The sequence below is a fragment of the Coturnix japonica genome, chromosome Z (genome assembly GCF_001577835.2).
Source record: "Coturnix japonica isolate 7356 chromosome Z, Coturnix japonica 2.1, whole genome shotgun sequence".
NCBI lineage: Eukaryota > Metazoa > Chordata > Aves > Galliformes > Phasianidae > Coturnix > Coturnix japonica.
The window spans coordinates 34,078,907-34,106,447 of NC_029547.1; the positions used below are offsets into that span (position 1 = coordinate 34,078,907).

The window sequence follows — 27,541 nt, forward strand, 5'->3', positions numbered from 1 at the left end:
AGGAATGGAAACCCCATGAAATTTCAGGCATACAATTCAAAAGCCCTAGATAAGATTGGGAAAGGCAACACACAATTTTCCAAAGAAGTGTTTCAATGTAAGTGATGATGCCTATACAGCTCCTTCTCAGCCATGTATGGATCCTAATGCTGATGTCATACTGACCAACCAGCCTCACAGAGAACCTTCTCAGTGAGAAGGCTCTAATAGACAAATTGCAATCATATGAAAATTATAGAAACAAAAAATAAAGCAGATTTAAAAAATAGAAAACAAAGCAAAGTGTAACCATGGAATGTGAAAGACTTTCACAAGGACAGAGAACTAAGAAGACATTAGGGACAGGAAGGTAAGTGAGATTGTTTGGTAACTACCAGATGAGAGTCCACAACTGGTATTACAATAAAAATAAATAAATAAATAAAGAGAACAACAGATTCCCAGAAAGCATTATAAAAATCTGTGGGTTTTTTTGTTTTGTTTTGTTTTTTTCCCAATATCTGCAAATTGTGTTTAAAATACAAGTGGGTGGTTGGTTGTTTTTTTTTCTATATACTACAGAACTTTGGAATTCAAATATATGGGGTTTTACTTGTTAAGAACAAATTATTCTAAAAGAAGCATACAAATATAATTCAGAGATAATCAGAGAGACAATAAAATATGATACAACGGCACCAGTGCCCCAAGTAAAGGCAGCGAACACAATTTTTTTAATCCCATCAAGACTCTGAAATTAGACAAATGATATAAGCAAAATTAAGTTTGTTAATTGTCTGTAACACAGTAACATTACATCACAGTAACCCGATCTTACAATATATTACCCCAACTAGGCCACTCAACCAGGAAGAGCATGCTTCCACAAAACAGTTGTCCAGATAGCCAACAGACTCATCTCCCCAGTCCTACAAAGCTGTACAAGCAAAAGTATTGCTCATTCAGTGCAAACATCAGAATCCATAACTATCCAATGCAAATTTTAAGAATCCAGAAGTAATTAGAAATAATAATGTCTCAATTGTGTAAGCTACAGGGGCTCCTATGGAATTAGGTCACTTGCAGAAAAAGCAGGCACTGTCCTAGTGATGCAGACTTCTGTAAATCAGAGGAAAAAAAGGAAGTACACTGTGTAATATATTGGCAAATAGTTTTCCTTAGTAAGATAGTAATGATAAAACACAACATATTTCTCTACAACTTTTCCTTTAAGTACTTAAAACCCCAATACAGTTAAACTAAAAGTTGTATGGACACAAGTGCAGAAGTAGTCAAAATGTGACAGGATTCACTGGCACAAATACTGTTAACTTTGGTTTCCTGCATTCCATTTGTTGGTGGAATATGTCCAGTTTAAGCTGGAAGTGTTTGTTGCTTGTTTTTTTATTGAATTTAGAGTCCTCAGGAGAGATAAATGATTTACATTTTTTCTCCAAGCATTGATTTACAGCACAACCTATCTTCATAACATTTGGACCAGATTACACTTCCTTGAACTTCAAGTTTCAGGAGGAAGTGTTGAGACTGAGAAGCATCTGGGAATCCAAAAAGGTGATAGATGAATGGAGCTGCACTTGGCCTTTTCAGGTACTCATGTGCCAACCTGGCACAACCACTAATGAAATAGGCTTAGCATCTGCATCAGGACAAAGTCAGCAACTTGAGGGACATGAAGGACTGCAAGGAAATTATTGCACAAAGCCAAGATAAGAGACTCTGCAAGTCCATTCATCTTCCTTTACTGAGTAAGTATTTGGTATAGGGAAAGAAGCATGTCCATGCAGTACATGGAGGCAATGTCAGACCAAATAAGGCCTGGTAGTAAGTATAAAAATGAGTCCAGTGCTATGAAGAAACAGTAGAAAGTTGTAGTCATACATAGTTTCTTCCTAGAGGGAATGGGAGCTTCTGTTTGCAGGACAGATCCTTTTCACAGAAGACATTTTCTTGTCACAATTATGACAAGGGCCAACCAGGAAAGCTTCCCTCTTGGACCTCAGATTTAGGAATAAGTAAGGTTTTGGGGGAAAGCTGATGGAAGATGGCTGTCTTGGCTACAGTGATCAAACTCAACATCTTAGGTGTAATGAAAAAAAAAAAAAAAAAAGGTTGGCAGAGTTGACACTCTGCATGTGAAAAGAATCACAGAATGTCAGGGATTGGAAGGGATCATCTAGTCCAATCCTCCTGCCAGAGTAGGAACACCTATATCAGGTCACATTAAGTTTCCCAGGAGACAGGCAGAACAGTGAAGGTACCTATAACTGATATGAGCCTGCTGTGGTACGCTATTACAACAGTATACTCACTATAAAAAACTACTTTTGATCCATCACTCAGCTTGAAAGAAATAATTAAGAAACAAATAGAAATTATCTACATCTGTGTTGAGGATTGTTGTCTACAGTACATTTTCCAACTACTCACATATCTGAACCTCAGAAATAAGGGGCTTCCAGAACTAATTTTGTCCAAGACAACTTAATAATAATTGTAAAAAGGTTCTATGCTTCTTTAATGTCTTTGAAAGATATGAAAACAGATCCTTATGATGCTCATTTATTTCCTAAACCAACCTATATTCCAATTTTAGCTAAAACATTGAGAATCAACATCACCAAAAATGCCTATACATTTGGAACCATGCCACTTTGTTCCAATACAGTTCATTACGACAACTGATACATTCAGTAAGATCCTGTTTAGGCATACTGACTTTAAATTTGAGTTCTCATGGATATCTACCTTTCTTGCAGCTACTAAATCCAGAATTGTCAGAGGGAAACTTTCAACAGAGTGGAAAACAGTGAAACGCAGTTTAAGATGTCTATGTTTTAAATTTGCTGCACACGTAGGTGCACTTTGTACACTGCAAGATTAAGGTATAGGAAACAAGACACTTCCTTTCCATTTAGATCAGCAGAACTTTAACTCATGCAAAGGAGCCCAGAATTTTGGCAGATCAAGAGATGCCAGCAGAGGTCTTAGTTCCCAAAGGGACACTCCTGAGTAGGACAGAGCAGCTGATGGATTTCATTTTTCAGTTTTTTGTTTTAAGATTTAGAAAAACAGAACAAAGATAACACCTGCTGCAACTTTTCCAAAGTTTGTCCCCTGCAGGCTACTTCCTGCACACAAACTATGTAAAGAGTGCTTCTGTATGATAAAACACTGTAAGACCAACATGAAAGTTAAATGGAAACATTAGATAAAGTCTTGTCAAGCTACACCTTCTCTTTGATCTGCAAACATAGTTTGGATCAGTTTGTAACACACAACTTGAATAAAAACTAATGGCCATTTGTAAAAACTTTACCTTGTGCTTTCTAACCTCTGCAGAGGTTAGCTTTTATTTCTGGCATTAAATAGAGTTGGATAAGCTTCTAATTGCAGGCAGAAAAACTTTCCTGTTTGACTGCAAATCCACCTGAGGATAAGCTTAATGCATGCACACACTGAACAACAACCTCAGCAAGAGGACATAAAAACTGATTGTTGTGGGTCCTTCTGCTCCACTGGAGAAACTTCTTGTTATTCAGCTTTATAAGTTTCACTACTGTACAGTATAAGCCCACAATCTTAATCAGGTCCTTATTTTATTTTCATTATTCTTTTCCTCATATGGTATAGTAGCTTTCTCAATGCTTTTTTTTCTTGATATCATCTGAGAAGTTAATTTCTATTACAACTGCGGCACATTCAGAAACAAGTTAACAATTAACCACAAAATTTTTAAAACAGCATGGGAAAGAACAATCATTCTTAGAAAATCATTTGTCAGTAGACATGCTATAATTGATAAAGATTTTCAAGAGGTTGTAACTTTTAAAGAAAAAAATAGAAACACAGTACAATAATATTGTCCTTTAAAAACACACATGAGCAATAATGCTAACTAAAACAAAAGTTATAAAACTATTTTTCCAAGTCCATTTTCCAGCGTTAGCAGAACAGGATTATCAAGGTGCATTATGGATGGCAGACTAATATAGACCCATTTTAACAACTTAATCCACCTCAGACACAAGAACAGCTATACAGTGATGGCTTAGTCAGCTGTATGGAGAACTTTCTGACCTCCACCTGTTTGCAATAACTTACTGCTTTGTCGCTGTCATGCTAAGAAATGAAAAATTACAAATCACCACAAAGAAGGGATCACTGCAGTGATTCACACAGTCTACTTCGTTCTCCACATTTCTGCCCTTTATGTCAGCATCACCAGTTCTAGTGACCAGAGTCAAAACAATGCTTGGACTTTCATCCTCCACTTGAAATTGACATCAGGAGAGCCTGGAGCTAACAGGCTCATCTGAATCTAAAACAAGGTGCAAGCAGAGTTCACACAAAGGCAGAGTGTGAATTAAGGAGGTAATAGTCTGCTGCACTTACAGAGTGGAAAGCAGTCAGGAAGAGAAGGCATGTCAATGACACTAGCAATACATCACAGGGACAACAATGCACTGATCTGCTGTGCTGTAAAAGGAACTGAACCAGAGAACAATGGAAAGGCCCTTCACCCTCAAGAAGTCAAGCTCTTGCTTGACTCTATCTCACAATTTAGATAATTGCATCCATCTGTCATGGCAAAAATCTAGCGGGCTTGTAACAAGCATCAGCTGCTTCCATAAGTACATTAAGGTGTTTCAGTTTTCAAGGCTATTTCATGAACAACTTGAGCTCGAAATGAATTACTATTACTTTGCTTGCCTCCTCCTTTTGTATTTACAAAGACAATAATCATGATTCACTTGCATATTAAAACTGTGTTCTCTTCCTGAGTTAATGCTTGCGCTGCTGTATGAAGCTCTGACAAGCACCAAAAGAAGGAATTAACAAATTTACAACTAGCCTCACCACTGTGTTTTGCTTTTTCCAGTAGTAGCTACCCAATTGAAAAACTATGTTAATTGTATTATGTTGCTAATGTTAAGGGAAGCAATGGAATGCAGCACTGCTGTTTTTCTGAAGTAGCATTCTTAAGAAGGAAAAGCTAGGAAAAAAAAAAAAAAAAAGCCATCAAGAGACATATACTTATGCTTACAACCATAAAGTTTCCTTCTCCCCTTCTTGCAGTGAGCAGCATTGAACAAGCCATCACCTTATAATCAGAGGTTCACATAAAGTTGACTCCCAGAAATTCCAGTCTAACACCATTAGGTTGTATAACAAACAAGTAAAAAGAATACCACCCTTCCTTCTCCAGAAGCTATTCAGTGGGTGCTGCCAAGACTTTAGCAAGTATTCCTCTCTGCAGATTGGTGTGTTTCTAAATTACCTTGTTTAATTCTTTTATGTTAGTTTCAGCCTTCCTGGTAGATGGAATTTTTATGAAGAACTAACAAACATGAGTCAGAATTGACTGGAATGTCAATGACTGACATGGAAATTATATCATCCAAGAGAAAGGGCATGACAGCCAGATAACCAGAAAATCCCTCAAACTTCAGCTGCTAACTACACAGATTTTGAGCCTTAGGAATATTAATAGAAAAAAAAACAACAACAAACCCCGCCACCCCCCCCCCCCCCCCCCCCNAAAAAAAAACAACAACAAACCCCGCCACCCCCCCCCTCCCCCCCCCCAAAAAAAAACAAACAAAAGATATCAATGTACCGAAACTGCACTTTACAGTAGATTTCATTCAATCAAGGTATACAATAAACTTTCATCTCACAGTTAGAAGATGAAAGAGTAATGGAAGGAATTGATGAAAAGAATTCCATTAACTAGACAGTGATCAACATAAAGTATTATTAAGTAACATCTGTCATTTAATAATCTATCCAAGTTTGGTTACCATTAGTATACAGATCTAAAATCAGAGATTCAAATATTGTTATTGAAACACTGTATTTCTGGGGAAGGATGTCTACAAAAACATTATGTCTGTGCAGACTAAAAACACCTTTTACTAAAAAACAAAATCAATTTAAAAAAAACCCTCTACTGTTTTGTATCTCAATTGAAAAGGAAACAGTATTTCAGCAGTTACATCATTGAAAGAGGACATAATTAATTAAGGTATTATGACTTGGGATACTCTTTTTTGTGCCCTAAAACATTGTAGAGATGAGGGAAAATAGGAAACAAGGCAGTACAAATTTAAGGACCATAACATGGATTTCAATGATTAAGGTAAAAAAAGTATAAAATGTATATACATAATGAATTTCAATTACTTGCTACTGGCAATCTTTCTCTGGATGTTTCTTCCTCATACTTCTCAAGACTTTGTTCCTACAGATCAGAGGCCTGTCTGAAGCCTAAATTTTACTGATTGTTGTATAAATGAACATATACTATTGAAGAGGACAAATCCACAAGTTTCTTAAATTGAACTTCTTCAGACAAGATTTTATTAGTGACAGTACTTAGCATACTGAGACTCTGCCTTAGCACAAGCATAAAAAATAAAATACAACTCTATGGGGACCTCTAGTGAGTTCCACAGTTCGAAAGAGGAGGATGATCAACAAGACATCTTTCAGGCATTTCAAATAAACTGCCTGATTATGCATTCATGTTCATGAATTCTTATGTGATTAATCTAGTGTTAGTTTATATAAGAGCTCCTCAACATGATTAAAAGGACAACCACTGGACTCAGCATAATTAATGCTGAATCATAAGTACCTACAAGGAAGAAATAAAAACAAAGATGCACCAACATGGTTCACTTCATACTACAAAATTTTAAGATTGTAGTTTTATGGAAAGGCTTTCCTGTGCCACTACTCTCATGAGGCACACCTTGGTGAATGCAAGGTGTCAAGAGAATGTCTACAAAGTGAAGAAACAGAAAGAGCACTCATTTTTTTGGTTACATTTTCAACTGTATCTTTCATTTTTGTTCTTTCCTGGAGGCAAATGGGTAGGCTCCTGGATGATTCACTACTTCAAAAAGTAACTACTACAAAAGATAAGAGATATTACACAGGAAAAATAGTTCTGGAGTGTTCCACTTATGAACTACCTATTCCACTTAACAATGCAGTTAACCAAATCGCTGGTCTGGGCTGCCATTGCTTAAGAAGGCCCATATACAATGAGTAGGTACTGCAGATCTGAGACATTAAAAGAGGTGTTTCTTTAGCCAGGCTTTCTTCCTACCAGAAGCAGCTTAGTCCGCTTGCCCTGTATGCCTCACCCTGTCAGTACGTGCAACTTAACTGACCTATGGACTACTGGTGATGCTGCTGTGAACACATTAACCATATGGAAGTCACATTCCCTAATAATACACACCAACACTGACAAAACAGATGAGATGGAGGAAAATGCTGCTCAACTGAGTCAGCCTCTCTCCACTTGAGCAAGGCAAGTCATGCAAGTAAGAGGAATCACCTCAAAAGAGTCACTACACTCTCACTGTCCACCATCTATGCACAAAAACACTTCAGGTTAACAGCATGCAATTAGAAAAGTCAGAAGACGAAGGAAATAATTGCTGCTTGTCTAAATAGTTATGACTGACTTCTATTTCATTGCAAAAATGAATTCTTCCATTTTCATAGAANTAGAAAGTTAGAAACCAAGTGCATTAAAAAAAAAAGAAGAAAAAAAAATAGGAATATGATGAGCGAAAGCATTAGTACTTACTTATAACTATTCACAACCTTACAATTTCCAAAATTAGGACTCTAAAGAAGTCAATGAAAGTGGAATTAGCAGCTCAAATAGGTGTCCTCTTGCTGAATACAGACTTAGGAATTGAAAATAAAGACATCAAAAGACTGGGTCCAGAAACAGTCAACACAACTAGCAATCCACTAAAAAAAGCTTCAGAATGACATCAGACCCATTTTATCAGAGAACTGAGATTTTCTTTCTAGTATTTAAAAGAACTGATAGCAGAAGAGGCAACATAAATTTCATGAGATTAAATGAAAATTACCTGCAGTTGTCTTGATTCTTCAGAGAAGACATATCTCTTAAAAACTGGTTTTTACATAGTCAGTATTAGAAGTACTTTATAAGCAAAGTTCTTTACAAATTGCCCTCCTTACAAGTTGGACTGTAGTTCAATCACTGCTGTTTCATATCCAAAATACAAAATTTCATTAATGTCATTAAAGCAAAATCTCTTTGCCACAATTAAAAATAAATAAATAAATAAATAAATAAAACCCTTGACAGTGTGTGAAATTCCAATTCACAGTATAGAGAACAGTATAAATTACTGAACAGGCAAGAATTTATACATTCAATCCTCTCAAAATGGGGATATAAGTGTTCGTTATCTTTTACCAGGAAAAAACAAAAACAACTACTTTTCTATTCTGGCTTAGGAGATTAATTAATAGTGTTGACTTCTATAAAACAGAAGAAAAAAAGGAGGTCTTAAATCAGTTATGAAAGAAACGAGACCTGGCAGCAAAACTTGAGTTGTTACTTTAGCTTTCAGATCTAGCCCAGAGAACTACTTTGTTCCTTTCTTTAACAAGAAGAAAGTATATTTAACTACAGGCAATATCTGAGAAACTACTGAGTAACATGCATTAAACACAACCCCAGATAATGGGAAGATATGGATTAACTGACATTCTCTAGAACATATTTTTGCATATGAGGTATGAGGCCAAATGACAAATCCAGCAAATCTATGTTCAACAACATACCAAAAGCAAGACAAAAAGAAAAGAAAGAGTTAAGCATAAGGTAGCAATATATCATCTTTATGCCCTCTGGACTGTTAAAGCTAAAGCTTTTAGCTTCAGGCACTTCTCCAAGTTAAGAAAGAACATCCTCAGGGCTGGCCTAACTGACTAGCAGCTAGTGGGTCTGGTAGATAGTACTTCACTTTTTCTTCTTCATCAAAGCTCATGATGGCCCTATCACACCTCCAAGCACGCTAACATGAATAATGCATGAGACTGGAGGCAACTGTTGAGATCCACAGGTTGGCAGTAGGTCACATATAGCCAAAAATGGCAGCTCGTTATCTAAACCAGTTGTTGGTTTTGCAGAGCAGATACCTCTGCTCGCTATTGTGGTGTTACTGTATCACAAATATATGACCTCTGTATTCACTTCTGTAGCCATGTATGTTCTGAAGAAAGCTAACGCCAGTATGATTAAGACTTGTATGGGAAATCACAATTTGAACCTCTGATTAATTAGCTGAGACAAATGTTGGGTCAGCTGCGGGAGCACAGGTGAGAGTAATCTAGCTGTGCTCCCAGAAGGGGTGGACTTTGACTCCACCTCCTCTGAGACCTCATTTAAGGGCTGACCACCACTAAGACAGCATCTCTTGGAGACTGCTCCACAGTGAAGACTGCCTCACCTTTCTGGTCAAGGCATTGACATTGGTGAGTTTTCTTTACTAATAACCTTTGACTATTTACCACCATCTTGGTCAACATCTTTTTATTAGCCACCCTTACAACACTTTGACACAGTGATTTTTACAAAAAGTAGAAATACTTTTTTTTTATACAGAGGTCAAAAAGAGAAAAAAAGACAATAGCCTAATTCAAATTTGTTACTCAATGTTTAGGTGGTGTTTTCTATATTGGCAATAAATAACATTAATATTAACCTAACTGCAATGGGATCCAGTCCAAGATGCCTATGTAGATATGCAGCTCCAATTTACTTATTGGCAGCTATGTTATTGAAACTAAATTCATTAAGCAAATAAATTGAATTAATGTATTGCTATAGAATTTATATTTAATTACCCAAATTTAATAAGCGTATTAAACATTTCTGATAGGACTGATATGCTTGTGGCCACACAAGCCAGTGAAAGAGATGATCCCTACAGACAGCTGATGTATACAGGCAGGGGAAGAATTTATACCTCTTAATGATCCAGGGCAGTGTGCATATAATACCATCACTTTCCACTCATGTCTCTGCACATATGGAGTTATCCTGAAACAGCTTATTGTAAGAGCTCTGCTGCAAGTGGAGTGAAGAAAGCAGAGGCTCTACATAGAGCCACTACACAGAATGCTGGGAAGAAGAGAGAAATAACTCTATCCTTTCTCTGCAGCAGCTCTGAACAGTTCTCCAGCACCTCTGGTCGTTCTGAGATCTAATTACTAGTATCTTAATACTTACTGGTCTTCAGCATAGGCATCTGCTTAGAAAGATGTTGTATAAAGAACTTGAAATGACAGACACATACAAAATGGCAGGCAAGCTTGCATCAAAACAGAAAAAGTCTTTTTAAAGGATCTGAGCCTCTCTCTTGTGCTGTTACTGAGTGTGGGGGGAAAAAAAATTATGAAGTGCAGAGGAAAATGAGTTTGCTCATTGCTGAGTTACTGATTTTATTTATAAACTGTAACTGTGTTGGAACCCATAAGATATCCTAACAGTCAAGATTTACCCTTGATTCTGTCATTACATTAATCTGCTGATGCAGTGAGGCATGACTAGGAGATGGAAGATGAAAAGAGGCGTCTGTATTTTGGGTGCGGTAGGGTTCTGCTTAAGCACATTTTTAATCAGCCGGTCAGAGTGTCTATGAACTCTGATCTCTAAGACAAAATTACTCCACAGTAAAAGCATGCACTACATTTTTGCTTTTCATAAAAGGATAGTTACTGCTCCTTCCTTACAAGTATTTTTAAAAAGAGATGTCTTGTATTTTGGTCAATACCATCCACTGCAGATCTAGAATTATGGCATTGTTTTCTGTTTGCTTCCACAGCCATTTGGAATATTTTTTTCAGCAAGCCCTCTATTAACATCTCCAGATCTCTGCAGCTGGGAGAACCCTGGCTGTACAAAGTGGATACTTGGAAATGCTACCAAATCAGGAAGTCCATATTCAACCGCCATCTTCATAAAGTGGGATAAAATGAACTTATGTCAAATAATGACTCCATTTGATTGCTTCCGCAATTCCTGCTGCTGAAGAAAATCCTGAGAAACATCTTGAGTTTCAAAAAGACTGAGAGTTCAAAACAAATATAGGAACCTGGTAAAAGGAACACTGTAGTTCTTGCATATTATCCTTCTCTCATACCCTTCAGCAAAATACAGCTGCTCAGTATCTGATATGTAGAATACCCAAGGTGAGGGGAAAAACAAACAAACAAACAAAAAAAAGGTTTAACTTAATGAAAGAGGTCTATCAACTTGTGAAAAATAAATACTTAAGGGGAAAAAAAAAATGCTTACAAAAACCCTGCTGAGAGATAACTATATCATGTTCAAAGAGTAATTATTTAATGAGACCACTAAACACTGAAGAAGTTACTGAACAAATCTATCTTCAGGAATTAATCCTTACCTTATAAGTAGGTTCTTGTCAATTAGACTGTATTTCTTCCCTTCATAACAATGTACGTGGGTCTAACAAGCCCTCTCCAAGACATTATTTATTTGAATTTCTTCTCATTGTGAAAGTTCCACATGACAAATCTAATTTTCATTTCTTTCCCAAGAGCAAAGAAATCATAGAATCTCATTCTCACATAGTTTTGACCACTAGAGCAGTACAGGAAAACAAATTGCATTAAAATGCTGAATAGACAAAATTTGATTGCATTTTATGTTGACAAGGATTCTGTAGACAGTGTCTGTTTTGATGCACAGGCAGAGGGTTATATCATCAAGCTGGGATGCATTCATAAAAGCTTCTTTTCTACTACATACTATGGTTAGTAGATGACAAATTAAAACAAAAAACAAACAACCAAACACCTACTAGGTCACACAAATGCATCCTCATGTGCATTAAAAAGTAATTATCTGAATATGAATGACTTAAATGAAGAAAAATTAAGAATATTGCTGCATTTTTCTCATTTGTCAGAAGGGTAAAAACACCACCCACGCTGCTGATTCATATGGTCTCATCAAACAGCAGTACACAGGAAGCTCTACAGGAAGACCACAAAAGATGACAGGCATTGAAAAGGGACAGTCAGAAGCATACCAGTAAGTATGCACTGGAATCGGGAAAGAACAGAGAAAGAGAGCTTTTGAGCTACAGCTTCTCTGATTAAAATTAGACCATCAAGAATTTACAAAATAAATTTATTTTCCAAAACAGTGAAAAAATAAAGTTTTTCCACAGGGGAGAGTTGCTATTTAAAATATTTTGCAATGCAGTGAATGACTACCCTGCCACAGCATGGGCAGCAAGTGCAAGTCATTGTTTATCACACAAGAATGACATGAGTACAAAGCTGTGCTGCCATGCCCCATTCTGATTAGGACTATTTTATTTATAAATATTGTCCTGCTGAAAAACTTCTTGCTTGAAACAAGGCTGTTCAAAATGAACCTAATAATGCAGTTACATAATTTGTTTTCCTGGTCAGTGGCACTAGAACTACTGATGAAATCTTAAAAACTCCAAGTCTTAGTTTGGAAAAACGCCAACAGAAGCTTAGGTTCCTCTCAAAGAGCCGACTTGGGTCACAAGCAGTAAAAGAACTATAAGCAAACATGGTACCTTTATACAAACTCTGGAAGAAAAGCGTTCTGTGATCTAATAGGCCTACAGAAATAGACATGCTCCCTCTGAATCACAGACAGCCCCAAGAAATTACCTGTATAATCAGTGTCCTCCTTCAGGGAAATCCCTCCACTGCTGTCACTGTGTAGTCTCCTTTGCAACCTCTGAGAAGACTCATTCATTCCCAATTTCCTCATCCTCCTCCTAAATATCCTGGTCCCTTTACCAGGTTTGAGTCAGGTAAGTAACTACAATTTTCTTTATAATACCCATTTTATATTCTGCATGCCACAGTATACACACTATTTTTTTTTAAAGCCACCATGTTTCCTACTGTTCTATGCTCCTCTTTTTACTTGCAGATGGAAAGAAAATGCATACTATCCAGTATGGTTATGCACTGTTTCAAGTGGCTTTATTTTCAGTCCTTTATTTTTATGTCTCTCAGTACTGAAAACTCCAGATTGACTGAGAAAATAAAAAGGAGGAAAAAGTAACTAAAGTAACTAAAGAATATCCAGAAAGTTTGAGTTTATGGGAATTATGTAATTAAAGCTTTAGAGCAAACTACTTCAGCTTTAGAGAGCGGAAATAAATTTTGAATGAAAGCAGCTTTATTATATTCAAGAAAAGGAAAAGAAGGCATCTCTCCAAGAAATTAAAATCGCACAGTATACTTCCTATTTGATTGGAACACGTGCTCTAAAGAATAAATATAGCTTTCAGACATTGGTATAATGAATTATTTTGGCATGAGTTTTATTCTCAAGTGGTATTTCAACATATGCTGTTATGGTTTAAGTCACAGGAATACGATTTTTTCATTCTAATTCATACATTCAATGAATTCTTAAAAAAAAAAAAAAAGTCAACAGAAGTTAAAAACAAAAAGCAATTTTCCAATACAAACTATTTTTTTTTCCTGTTTCCGAAAATGCAGACTACTAACTGGTACTACCTTTGCATTGATACTCAGTTTAGAAGCAATACGGCAGTATCAGGACACACCTTAGAATTCTTACATAATGCAAATTCTGCACAAATTGCCAGAATCATCTGAGAGACTACTTAGTTAATACCACAGGTATAAACACCACTGATTGTCTCTCCAGTACTAAGCAGATTTCTGCTTTAAATGATCCTTGAAATAGCCCTGAATAACTGGTGGTACCATGTTTCTCCAGTTTCAAGTACCTAGAACAAGTATTGAAAAACAAACTACTGGGCTACTTCAGGAATAATCATAATTGAAAAAGCAGGCAGTAGCAGAAAGGTGAACATAAAAATCTTATTTATACTTCATTCTAAAGCAATTTTCAAATACTTTGACACAGCGTGGCCTTACAAATGGTACAGTTTGAACAGTAAGTCTGCATTCAGATTTTCCAAGGTCAACCTGTTATTCTTCTTCTATAACATATGTAGTATAAGCTCAGCAGATAACAGATACATACTAGATGAGAAAAGTTTGACTAAATGTTAAATGCCAACCCAGTTTTTTTATTTTTTATTTTTATTTATTTTTTTTTTTTTTTTGGATACACAGGTGAAAAAAAAAAATAGCCATGATATGGAACAATTAACCCCAAATGCCATAATAGGATTTATGAGGCTTACACAAACACTATGTCAACAGTTTTACTCTGTGGTGCATCATCCCTACAGCTCCTCCACCCAGCATATGGCTGTAGGGAGTCTAGAAAGGAAGCCCAGGGCTTTTTCATGCTAAAGTGGCAGACTTTTCATCCAGCCTGTAAAACTGGCAATATTTGGTTTAAAGTTAATAGCTAGTCCAAGTCTGGAGACCAGATGCAAATGTCTTCACTTATCAAGCACACTCATTTATCTGCCTGTATGGCCAGCAATAGAGCATACGCTCTCAAACTAGCAGCTACAGCTAGTTAAAAATATTAAAAGAGAGTATCTTCAAACAGACTACTCAGGACACGACCTACATTTTGAAAATAATGCTTCAAATTAGCAAAATATATACATGCAATCTATTACTGTATCTAGAAAATGGTTTAGAAAGGTTAACTAACCACTGATCCAAATTTTAACTCTGCCCATAGGTCACACAAATTAAAATGAAACATTCTGAAACAACCTTAATTAGCATAAAACCCCTCCATCATAATAGTTTCTTTCAGAGTATCACTTGTTCCAGCCAGGGCACACACCCCATCAACTCTCCTGCATGATAGAGACTAAGGAAACTGAGAGCCACATAAGCACTGGACAAGTGTTATGAGGGATTTAAAGCTACTCACAGCAAATGATTTTCCTACTTATCCAAAATCTTAAGTCCACCATACTGTTAAGTAATCTGCAGTCATGACCTGTATACATTTTTACTGAAACCTAAACATTCTTCAACATTATTAGCTCTGAGTTTTGTTTCTGAAAAAAAAAAAAAAATGAAAAATTAAGATGCAGATAATGTCATGCTTTTGGCAGCCTCCTTTTCCAGACAAAAAAATAATAATTAAAAATAAAAAAATAAAAAAATAAAAATAAAAAAATCAATGGACTCTTACCACATGCCTCACATTTAAGTAATCACCTAACAGTGAATACAAAGTCTAAGAGTCAAGAAATGAGGGCCTGTGTCTTAAGAACAGGTAGACATGTGACTGAGGTAATAAAGTGAGCAGGCTTCATACATATTTTAATGCAGGATAAAAAAAAGTGCAGAAAAACTGCCATATACAAAAATACAAAACCTCAAAATTCAAAACAAATGAAAATGAAAAGCAAAAAAAGTGTTTTCTTAAATCTCTTGTTAACACAAGCTCAATCCTCAGCCAAAGCTGAATTTTACTATAAGAAAAACCTTTCTTTTATCCTGGACATTATAATTTATAATACATAAAGATAAATGTGGGCTTGAAGATTACGTCCACGATTATGTGACTTGAAATACATTTCCTATACCTGCATATTTTCACTGCAAAGCATTCCCCAAATGCAACAGGCATAAATACTGAAACAACTCCAGCAGCTGATCACTTTTAGGAAACATAAAATCCATTGCCCAGATCTATAATAAAAATTAATTTTTATTTTCAGCCTCTTGAACAACTTTTTTTGTAGTCTACTTCGTTATTTTTCCCCTCACATCACTTATGTTGTCATGACTATTTTAAAAGTTTCACAGGAACTTAAGGACATAGGATTCAAGCAAGACTTCCTGCCTGTTAATCACTACTGAGTGACGTTTTCCTGACAAAGTCTACTGAACAAAAAAGCAACTTATCTTTCCACAGTTACACTGAATGGGAATAGCATGGCGTAACTCGGTATAACGTAGTATAAGATTATTAAGAAAATCTGTGCACATTTTAATGTTGAAAAATGCACATGCAAATGTCTGTAACTGCACTTGACTTAACACTGTACATTCACTCAATACTAAAAACAGGCAATTCTGAAATTTGCTTATGTATATTTTCAGAAAAAAACTAATGCTTTTCTGTTCCTCATAAACTACTTCTTACTATGGAATTCAAGAGGCAGAAGAAAACTTCTTGTAGTTAAAAAAAGCTAACAGCACTTTGTAAGAACTAAATTGCTGGACTTAAAACTTGTTTCTTTCTGCACTATATTAAAATAATCCCAAATGCTTACTTAGCTGTTCTTTTTTAAATAAGGAGACAGATTTAAAGACTTCAAAATACCCGAACTTTAGCAATTCTCAGTTATAGGTAATAGAACTGGTACAGTAAGAAGAAAGCTCTTCTACTATAGCCGCAATCTACAGTAGCTTCCCAGAATACAAGAAATTGGACATAAGAGTCACTTTACCCTCATTTCTTTAGATGCATCAGCATCAACAGCTGTAGTTTCCTAAACTAATGTCCAAAACAAGCACTGTGCTAAAAATATGCTGTTACTTAAGCTTTGAGATACTCTCTCTAGAGATAGGATTTCCTGATATGATATTCAAATTAATAGGAAGTACTCTTCCTGTGTTTTCTAGACTGCTAGACTAATGAGTTTGTTTTCAATTGACTTTTTTTTTTTTTAAACGGATTAATTAACCAATTGGTGGTTGCTACTTTATAGCGAAGGACACAGTGTACAAAGTGTAAGTGTAGCAGACCATCATCTTCTCTAGTCTAGCATGATACAGCAGCAAGTATTGCTCTTGAATTTTCAGAAGGAATTTTTTAAAGGAACTGCCTCAAAACCATGTCATTTGATCACTTTTCTTCATATCTAACCCTATTTAAAAGTGTTATAAATGTCTGTAAAAAAGCTAAGCACAAAGATAGATATTCACTTACGGCGAAGTCACCTGTATGCAGAGAAAGTGAAAAACTCTAATTAGACAGATTTGGCCACGTGTACAAAACAGACAGCTATGCCAATATGAACTCATTCCAACTATACCAAACATGCTATATAAACTGAACACTCTAAACTTGAATATTAAGTACAGACCACATATTTTGAAGCTTTTTTTTTTTTTTCTTTCCTTATTTTCTACTAATCTATCATTAGGACCACTAGACACTACAGAAAAGTGATACCAATTTTAAAGAAAAGAAAAAAACAAAACCTGTGTTCACAATGAACAAACTTTTCAATTGAGAACACTAGGAAATACTAGGCATTCTGCATACAGCAAAAACATGCACTCAAGTTATAATCCACACTAAAATGCAGTTTTCATTTTAATACTAGTTGCATATTTGATTTTGTTTTCTGAGAGATGAGAGAAAACCAGACAGCTGCAGCACACAGTCAAACTAGGAAATTCAACAATCTGTTTTACTATTTTGGACAATTTTCTACCATGTGCTCCAAACACTAACTCCTATTAAAGACGGTTAACAGTATGTTTTTTGGCAGACTGGATTCTTCTACTTTTCCACTGCATAAACTCAGATTCCTTCAAGACTCTGGGGTTAATTCAACATTATGTCACCAATAAAAGGAAAACCAGCCATAACTGTCAGATGCAAATGGAGAAACAATGCTTTTTTTACCTAATAATGAGCTTTTAACTGTCCTATTTCTAAACTGGCAACCTTGATACACATACAGCAGTTAAACTATAATGATTAACAAAAGATTTTTGTATTAACACAAATATTTCATCACGTATTCCTATTCAACAACTGTTTACTTCCTTCCAAAAAATCTCGTTTTTTGATAATTTCTGTTGTTTTAAAAAAAAACATTAGAATAAATTAACCTTTAATTAGTTCATCAGAGAAAACAGTACTTTTGTCCCATATTACTAAATTATCATTCATTCAATGTTCATAATATACAAAGCAATCAAGATTCAAAAAAAAAAAAAAAAAAAAAAAAAAGCTGAGCCCTCCACCTTTTATCAACTCTTCCTGACAAAATTGCTGATAATGACTCAACTGTAAAAATCATTTCAAATTCTTAGGAACTGTTCTCAAACAAAGTCCTGCCACTTCTAAGGCAAGAAGTAGGACACAAAGCAATGTAATCTATGCATTCAAGTAAATACTAAATATTTCCCTCTCCTTCATTGAATGCTTGACATATTGTACTTACCTTTCTTTTAAAACACAAATATTTAAAAAAAAAAAAAGATTAAAAAGAAGTCAGACTAGTCAAAGACAAACCTTACAACATTTCAAATGCAGTTTGTCCTTTTGAATTTCAGCAGCATCATCAGCATCAGAAGAATCGGTTTTAAGATCTTGTATAAAACTTTTTATTTTAAAACATGCTCAGAGCCAATTATCTCGAACTATTTTTCCACATGTAATATCAATGGTAAACTGTAAGCAGTGCTGGTGCAGACCAGAGAAATGGTTTAACTGTGCTCTGGCCACAGTACTCACTGGAAGGAAAAGAAGTGATAAATTCTAAGGAAACATCAGGCTGGCGCTGAAACTCTTCCTGTAATGCATGCCCCAAGACATCTTTTTAAGAGTGGCTCCCATGGAGACAGCAGCAACTCTGTGTTGTCAGAACAACATAAGAAGCAGAGAACTAAAGACAGGACTGAAAGATGACCCCTTCTTCATAACTTCGAGTATAATTTGTATGTGACATGCAGTTTTTGAAGACTTTCACTGCATTTGCTGAAAAAAAGAGGAAAAACTTCAGCTATGGAAATAAACAAAAAATCTCACCTTATTATGTTCATACTTGTACGGAATTTTGAGAGTATCCATGGCTCTGATCATGGCCTGCATTGCTGTAAATATATTCTGGTACACCAGTTTTGTAAAGCCCCTTTTGTCTTCGTCAGAATAACCTGATCCATGAATGATTCTCATCTGCTTGATAAATGTGCTTTTGCCACTCTCTCCTGTACCTGTAAAGACAAGTAAGAAGGATATATTTTAGTTACAGGACTCAAACATAACTTTTCAGTACAAAGCTGACACCTTATTCTGCACAGGGAAGCACAGGGCAAAGTGCTGCTTATACAGTACCTACCAAGACCAGCTGACTACCAAACAGCAGTATCAGAAACAAGGCATCGCTACACTAAAACTTGAACTTGGAAGATATGATAAAATAGGATGATTTATCAACTAAATGAGTAACTAAGATAAAACTTCATATACATACATTGATCTACTATTTAAGAACATATAAGCTACAGTTCAAGATATTGTCTAAAAAATAATTAACTTCAGATAATGACTATGAGACTTGTTATCACAAAAATTCAGTTAGAAAAAAATTATCTTGTTTAGCCAATTTGCAGGACACTACAATAGACAGCAGTGTTAAACCAACAGATAAGTTAATTGTAAAATAACAGTAATAATAATAAAGTACTATAACAAGTACAGTCCTGCAAACTTCAAGCTCAGAAATATATGAAATCAGCCTTAATTAAAATTTGGCTTGTATTCATAAGCAGGCAGTCAGTTTCCTCAGATTTCTTTCAGTTTCAGACAAAGCACAAGTGATTTTCTTTTAACTGAACACTTTTTAGTATTTGTCTATTTGAAGTTAAGATCTCTTCGTTGAAAATTTTGTGCAGGATATAGCACTCTTTCCTTTTTTCCCCTTTCAATGAACTCATCCTCTGTGATTAGAAGAGCTTATCTAAATTATGTTTGCTTAAAAGGAGGAGTTGAAATTTCGAGCCAACAGTCGTACAGCCATATAAACCTTATATTCAATGAGATAGCCAGCCCAGATAGTCACAAACACAACACGTTCACCAGGCTGCACTGCTTTTCAGCCTTCCAGCTTGGGTTATATACTACAGCATTCACAACTCACAACAGAGGCAACCTGATACACCACACGATATTTTAGCATCTTACCAGAGAACTGTGTTTCACTGCACAACTAAAGTATGATGCTACACTGGCAATCTGTAAGTATTTCTGAGGTAGCACACACCACATAACTTCAAAGCTCTAAACATAAGCATTATCGTGAAACCCTTAACCATAAAAAAAAACTTCAACCCCAAATGTTCCTTACACACACATTCCCAGAATGCAAGCAGGGTGCTACATCTTGACCTATTTTACACCCACTGGGGAGACAAGTGATTACTACTGGAATGAAAAAGCACACACTCCGAAACTGGAGAGTGAGATCAAGCATGCTAATACACAGAACCTTCCCTAGCATGCTCAGATTATACTGTGGTCAAGACAACTGAGGACAACTGTAGAGAGAGCCCCTCGGGAGGGCAAAGGTGTCCAGGAAGGCTGAACACTGCTCAAGAGGAAATTTTAATGGCATGGAAGCAGGCCATTCCCATGTGCAGTAGAAAAAGTCAGTCAGGGAAGAATGGCCTGGCTGAGCAGAGAGCTTTTGCTCAGACTCTGAGAAAAAAAAGAGTTCAGAACACTGGAAGATCTAAGTATGTTGCTAGGATAAGCAGAGAGAAAATCAGAAAGGCAAAAGCCCAGCAAAAACTTCATATGGTCACCAGACTTTACCTTGTAAAAGATAACAAAACCTGTTTTTACAGTCACATTATGAGTAAGAGAAAGACGAAGGATAATTTCCATCCTTCACTGGATGATGTGGGAAACCTTACCAGTGAAGGTAAAAAAGACACTGAAGATGTCCATCTTACTTCTATTTTTAATAATCATGTATGTTATCTTCAGGTTACTCCACCCCCTGAGCTGGAATATCAGCACGGGAAGCAGAATAAACCCTACATAATCTAGGAGAAAACAGAAACCCACTGCTTTTCCTGGACTGCCACAAGTTCATGGGGCTGGATGGGATCCACCTGAGGGTGCTGAGGGAGCTGGCAGAGGTGATTGCCAAGCTGCTTTCCATCATCTATCAGCATTCCTGGTCAACCAGAGAGGTCCCAGAGGACTGGAGGCTTGCCAATGTGACTCCCACCTACAAGAAGGGTCGCAAAACGGATCTGGAGAATTAGAGGCCCATCAGCCTGAACTCCGTATTGAGGAAAGTTGTGGAGCAGACCATCTTGAGGAAAATCACATACCACGCACAGGACAACAGGATTAGGCCCAACCAGCTTGGTTTCAAGCAAGGCAGCTACTGCTTGACCAACCTCATCTCCTTCTATGACCAGATGATCAACCTAATAGATGAGGGAAAGGCTGCGGATGTAGTCTACCTAGACTTCAGTAGGCCTCTGACAGTGTCTACTCCAGCACTCTCCTGGTGAATCTGACAGTCCATTGTTTGGGCAAGTATACTCTTTGCTGGGGAAAGAACTGGCTGGACAGCCAGGAACACTGAGTGGTGATGAACAGAATTAAAGCCAGTTTGTGACCAGTCACAAGTGGTGTTCCCCCAGGGATCGGTACTGGGCCTGTCCTCTTCAGTATCTTCACTGATGACCTGTATGGGGGCAGAGTACACCCTCAGTAACTTTGCAGATTACACTACATTAGTAGAAACTGTCAATCTGCCTGAGGGTAGGAAGGCTTTACAGAGGAATCTGACAGGCTGGATAGCTGGGTTGAGGCCAGTGGGATGAAGTTCAACAAGACCAAGTACTGAGTACTGTACTTTGGCCATAAACCCAAGCAATGCTATTAGGCCTGGGGCAGAATGGCTGAAAAGCTGAGGTAAGGAAAATGATCTGGGAGTATAAATTAACTGGCATCTGAACGTGAGTCACCAGTATACCCATGTGACCAGGAAGGCCAATGGCATCCTGGCTTGTCTAAGAAACAGTGCAGTTAGCAGGACTGACTATCCCTCTGTATGATCACTTGCACTGGTGAGGCCACACCTCAAGTTCTTTGTTCAGTTTTTAGTCCCCCTCACTGCGAGACGACATTGAGGGCCCAGAGTGCATCCAAAGAAGGGCAACAAAGCTGATGAGGGGTCTGGAGCACAAATCTACAAGAGGAGCAGCTGAGTGAACTGGGTGAAGGAGGCCCAGGAGAGACCTTATCGCTCTCTACAGCTACTTGAAAGGAAGCTGCAGTGAGGTCTCACCTCCCAGGTAACTAGACACAGGATGAGAGGGAAAGCCTCAAGTTGCACAAAGAGAGGTTCAGATTGGGTATTAGGAAAAATTTCTTTTCAGAAAGAATGGTGAGGTATTGAGCCAGGCTGCACAAGGAGGCGGTTAAGTCAAGTCACTGTCCTTGGAGGTGTTCAAAAAAATTTGTATATGTGGCACACAGGGACATGGTTTAGCAGGCATGGTGGCAATGTCAGACTTCATGATCTCAGAGGTCTTTTCCAATCTTAGTGATTCTAAGAGTCCAGTAACAAAGGCTCTGACCATCTTCAGGGGACTGCATAGCCCTGGCAGAACTCTCCCTATGCAAGCTGGTAAATTGCAGATGACTGAAAACTGAGAGAAGGGACCAAGAGGTCAGAGGGTCATCCTAAGGGACCTCAAAAGGCCAGAGAATTGGGCTAATGGGAGCTCCACAAAGTTCAACAAGGACAAGCATGAAGTCATGAAGCCTGCAGACAGAAGCAACCCCAGACACACAAACATGCTAAGGCCACCCAGCTGGAAAGCAGCTCTGCAGAAAAATCTATGGGGGACCAGTTTGAAAACAAGAAAACACTGTGCTCTTGTCCATACAGAAGCTTTAAGTATTCTTGACTGCATTACTCAGGATAGCAACAGCAAGTTGAAGGATGTGATCCTTCTCCTCTGTTTAGCAATGGTGAAGCCACATCTGGACTACTGCATCCAGCTCTGGGCTTCCTAGTATCCCTTGTTTTGCTAGCCACTACTTGGCTTTCCAGACAGCAAATAGACACTGCTGTCTTGCATCAAGCTGCTCATCCACCAGAACCCACAGGCTACACCCAGAAGACCTTCCTTTTTCTCTTCTTCTGACAAATATACATAGGAACATGACTGTTTCATAATTATTTCATAATAAAATGCCACGTTTTTCTGAGAAATGTCATAATTTTAATACAAAAGTCTGTTTGACTTGAACCTACAAAGCACAGAATCGTGTTATGCCTTTCTGACATGATGAACTCTTACACAAATTCTGTCCTAACTAATGGACAAGAAAACCACTTGTATCAAGCATCTATCAAGAACCTAGGTCAGCTGCAACTTATCCTTTTATGTGGTTGTTTCATTGTGTGGTATTGTACTAAGAGTTTGTCAGCCAAAGACGAGTAACACATTACCCTTGGAGACATAAAGATACATAGGTGTGTGAATATTTAATACATTTCACACACACGTATACATACGTAAAGAATATTTATTATGTGTAGTGTTTAAACACACATAACCACAAAACAGACTTGCTCTGGTTTATATGTTCTATCTATCTGTATCAACATATAAACACATATACATGAGTGAACTTTTTTTCAATAAATGAATAGGCAAACCACTATCCTTACGAATACAAAAATCTGTTTTTTGAGGATCATTTAAAGAAAAAAAAACCCTCAACTTTGCCCTTCTTCAGGTCAGTGCTCAAACTGTCATGTGATCTCCAGCAAACTAATCTTTTGATTAAGTTACCTGTAACAATGAGAGCATTTTTAGCCCTCAGCTGCGCTGCACGTTGTGTGTGCAGGGGCAACGTGTGGAAAGCAGCCCTACTGAAACAGGAAATCATGGAAAATTTATTGCCAAGAATATACTAAAATATGACTAAAGCATAAATGATAGAAAATAATAAAAATTACAGGAATGTCCCAAAAGAACTGAAGAAATTCATACACAGGAACTGACAAAAACTTGATAGTTTCTCTTATGTGGTTATAATCAAGGAAAAGAAAGTTGTCTTTCTTTTAAGATTGTTGCTGACAAAAAAGCACACAAAGAAATGTCAGGCACAGCTTTCTCTTAAAAAAGGAGTCAAGTCTTTCTGTAAAACTGTTTAATAGTGATAAAACACCATTTACCTGCATGTCTACAGAGATTTGCCCAGACACTTTGCTCAAACCAAAATAAATGGGGGGGAAAAAAAGCAACAAAAAAACAAGACTATTTACCACCTGGGAAACAGGGGAAAAATGGGATTAATGAATTACCAGTGTTAGTTAAGCAAAAACCGCAATCACTACAGCATTATTCCTGGTGAAGAGAGGATATTACTGTTACAGCACTATGGTCAAATCTAGATTTTATTGTTCTAATGTATTTTCAGCCGTTTAAAATCTCATGATCAGTAGGAGGAGATCAAGGAAATGGCTGATAACACACAAACTGTGCCTTCTACAGCATCATCTATTACAGAGCAGGTTGTGAAGACATGCCTAAAATCTTTTTGCTATAGTAAACAACAACAACACAGATAATAGGCTAATTATCTCCATGGCACACTGCATCTCCATGCCATAAAACAAATATCTAGCTGGCCTGTTTTCCTTGGTGAAGAACAGAAAACTTAAAAGTGGTTTCAAAAAAAGACACATACGCCTAGATAACGTGCCTTACTGCTTCTGCTGTCCACCGTCACCTGAGCTGATACAGCTCTAGATGAAATAAAGAGACAGAAAAGATAAACAGCAACAAAGAAGAACAGCAGAACAGCACAAAGTGGAAGAACTACACTGAGGTCAATTTTCTTCTGATGCTATTGCACATTTAAACTAATCAAGTCTTGGATCAATTCTCTGAAGCTACTCTTAAAAACAGCTGAAAGCCACACAGCATATATGAAACATTAAAACACATAAGTAAGAAATCATGAAAAAGAAAAAATTGCTCCCCATCCTTTGAAAAGGATAACTCTCCTCTCAAAACATGACCTAATATAACTCTTATGTGGCACATTGCAGAGAAATCTGCAGTAAAGTAAAGGAGTATATAAATATCTTAAACAGTTATGAATAACCACTCAAACACAGCAGAGAGTATTATCAAAACTTAGGAGCTATGAAAGTCTAGCAAGTTACAGCCTGGCAAATCTCTGAACACCTCCCAGAAGCTTTTTTTCTTTGAACAATAATAGCAACAAGTATTACTGAATCATCAAGGATTCTTAAAACCAGAGATCTACCAGACCCTCAGCAGTATTTTATCCAAAAGCAAAACTAGGAAGGAAGTCAAGTTGCTTAAATGCAGCAGTAACCCCTTACGCATACACCATGCACAAGTTGCTGCACAAATGCTGTTTTTACTACTGCGTACACTGAACAACAAAATGCTGAAAAACAGTGTTCTTTACCCTGCCAGACTTCCTGAAAAAGCACTCAATTTTTAATAAGTGGCAATGCATCTCCTGGCAGAATGGCTTTAAAATTTATGTGGTGGCTGCCAAGGAGGAATCAGGAGGATAATTTAAAAATAACTCAAACTACAAGGGTAAGCAGGCAAACTTCTCTTACATATGGGTACACAATACATACATGTACTTGTTTGCCCATTTCTCTGCATTATGAATTACATAAATCTGAAGTACAATGTTTTGTGGGATCATAATGCAATGCTGCTATTAAACTAAAACCACAAAGATACCATTCTCTAAGCAAAATCCACCCAGCATCTGTCAAGTGAACAAATACTACTAAACTAAAACTGATTTGGTTTATTCCTAAATTTGACCTGTAACAGGACAAAAAAAATTTAAAAAATCACATTTTATTGGTTAAAATGTTATACGAAAACTAGATAAGCCTAGAGGGGAGAAGAGAGATTCTTAATTCTTAATATGTAATGAAGTAAAAAACAATTATTGAAATCTGCTAACTTGTTAGTTGCCATTGACATACATTTACTAAGAGCTACTGAATCCATGACACAAACATTCACAGAAGTTTGTCTTTTAGCTTAGGACTCCATGACAAAAATGAGCATGGATGAAGTTGAGAAGTTGTTATGGTTTTGCAATTTGGTTGGTGTTGGTATTCCACATCAGAACACCATGCCTAATAATGGGAGTAAAGGGGACAGGTTTTTTTTTCTGTGGACTGCCTTAAATGGGCATGTGGGGAGGGGCACCGGAAGGGAAGGGAGGAAGGGGACGGGGTTGCTGGCCCGGCTCCCTGCGACGAGACAACGTGGTCAGAGCTTCCCGCCTTCCACAGCTCCATCGGTGAGATTGGGGACTTGGTATTCTCTTTGTTGAAACTCTCTTGTTGTTGTTTAGCGTTATTAGGTTATTAAACTGCCGTTCGTTCTCAGATCATCTTTTTCTCCTTCATTTTTTGTTAGACCCAATCGCAATCTCCCTTCCCTTCCCCTCTCCCGAAACGCACGTGGCCGGGCCGCGCCACGCCGTGCCGTACAGTGCCGCCAGAGAAAAGGGGGGGAACTGTTGTTCCTGCTCCCCCGGGTTTGTTCCCACTGTCCCCGAGTGAGCTCTAGAGAGAACTCCGTGACAGAAGTGCAGATTCTCAGGTGGAATAGAACCAGCATCCCATGCAGTCTGGATCCACCTTGGCACTTCTTTCTGCTGACTACTTTTCTACTTGAGGTATAACTATATCGTTTCATCAAGTATTTAGTCAGAAGGAAACAGACTGTAGCAAGCTGTTTCACAGAACAAAGTACAAAGAAAGGTGTATAGATCAATCTCATCAGATATTAACTAGTAGATTAGCATACTTACTGCTTAAGTTCATTTCATTAACTCCTTTGTAGAATAAGAGCAATAACAGTAACACAGATGTGTGAAATCCAAGAAAATGTTTGATTTCAATTGTAAAGTTATATTCCACTTGGAAGGGAGCTTTATGTTCTCTCAGCTACTACTGATTTAGCTGAAGAGGAAAAAAATAAATATTATTTATTTTGTTCCTGTTGCAGTGGTGGAATGCAGAAGGATCACATTTCTGCTGAAACCTGTGCTACATGAAAACACAAAAACCATGCAGAATCCAGGCTCTGAATGAGCCTGGCTCTTTAGGTGCCAAAATATCACAAAACTTAAGACAGACTGCATGAGGTCATCCCTGGAGCTCCTCTAGGCAGCCAGCCCATCCCACTGCTAGGACCCAGGCTGTTGGGCTGGCTGCCACAGTCCACTCGCCTAGCAGCGGGCCCGGCAGCTGAGCTCTGCAAAGCACCCACCCAGCCTGCAAGCCCTGGAACCAAGCCAGAGCCACCCTTCTCAGCTGCTGAAAGAAGAGGGTGCTGAGCAAACAGAAGGCTATGCCTGGGGAAGTGTCACAGGTTCCTTGTGCTGAAACTCTAACAGATGCACACCTCTGTGGCTCCCATCTGAAGGAGACTGTGACTGAAGATGATGCAGCTTAACTTAGCACTCCTGCCCAGCTGAGTTCGGTCCTTTTGCCCACTGCTAGAAAAAAAAGTCACCTCTACAACACACTGTGTCTCCTCTGTACCTGAACTCTTAAAATATATTTATATACCGCTCTATGCCTCCAACCATTCTGTGTATTTATAAATGAATTCTGGGAACTAACCGTTCCCATCCTGGTTAGAAAATAAATATAAAACCTGAAATAATTAAAATGAAAAGCTGTCCAAAGGCAAGAATGAAATTGCTACAAAAAAATATTACGTATCCCAAATACAGAAAATATTTCTGTTTTCTACAGAATGAATAGTAAAGCCATATTATCTTTCTTCTGAGGTTACCAAAGTACATGATTGACATCAGCGGATTACACATCACCAGGGATGCCTGATCTTGGGAAGCACTTTCAGTTATGTTTCAGTTACAATTAAGGAACAGGCTAAGGCAAGAAAGTACCTGAAGTTTCAAAGCTAAAATCAAGAACAAACAAGCTAAGTTCTCCTAATG

General features: G+C 37.4%; 1 protein-coding gene across 1 annotated transcript in view; it reads right to left on the minus strand.

The window, feature by feature from the left end:
* The window catches only part of LOC107306232 (guanine nucleotide-binding protein G(q) subunit alpha), a 117,860-nt gene that overhangs the window by 53,127 nt on the left and 37,192 nt on the right, over positions 1-27,541 (minus strand). The window contains exon 3 of the mRNA XM_015849185.2: positions 18,548-18,732. Coding sequence (XP_015704671.1) covers positions 18,548-18,732 — 185 coding nt within the window. The remainder of the gene's footprint in view (positions 1-18,547; positions 18,733-27,541) is intronic.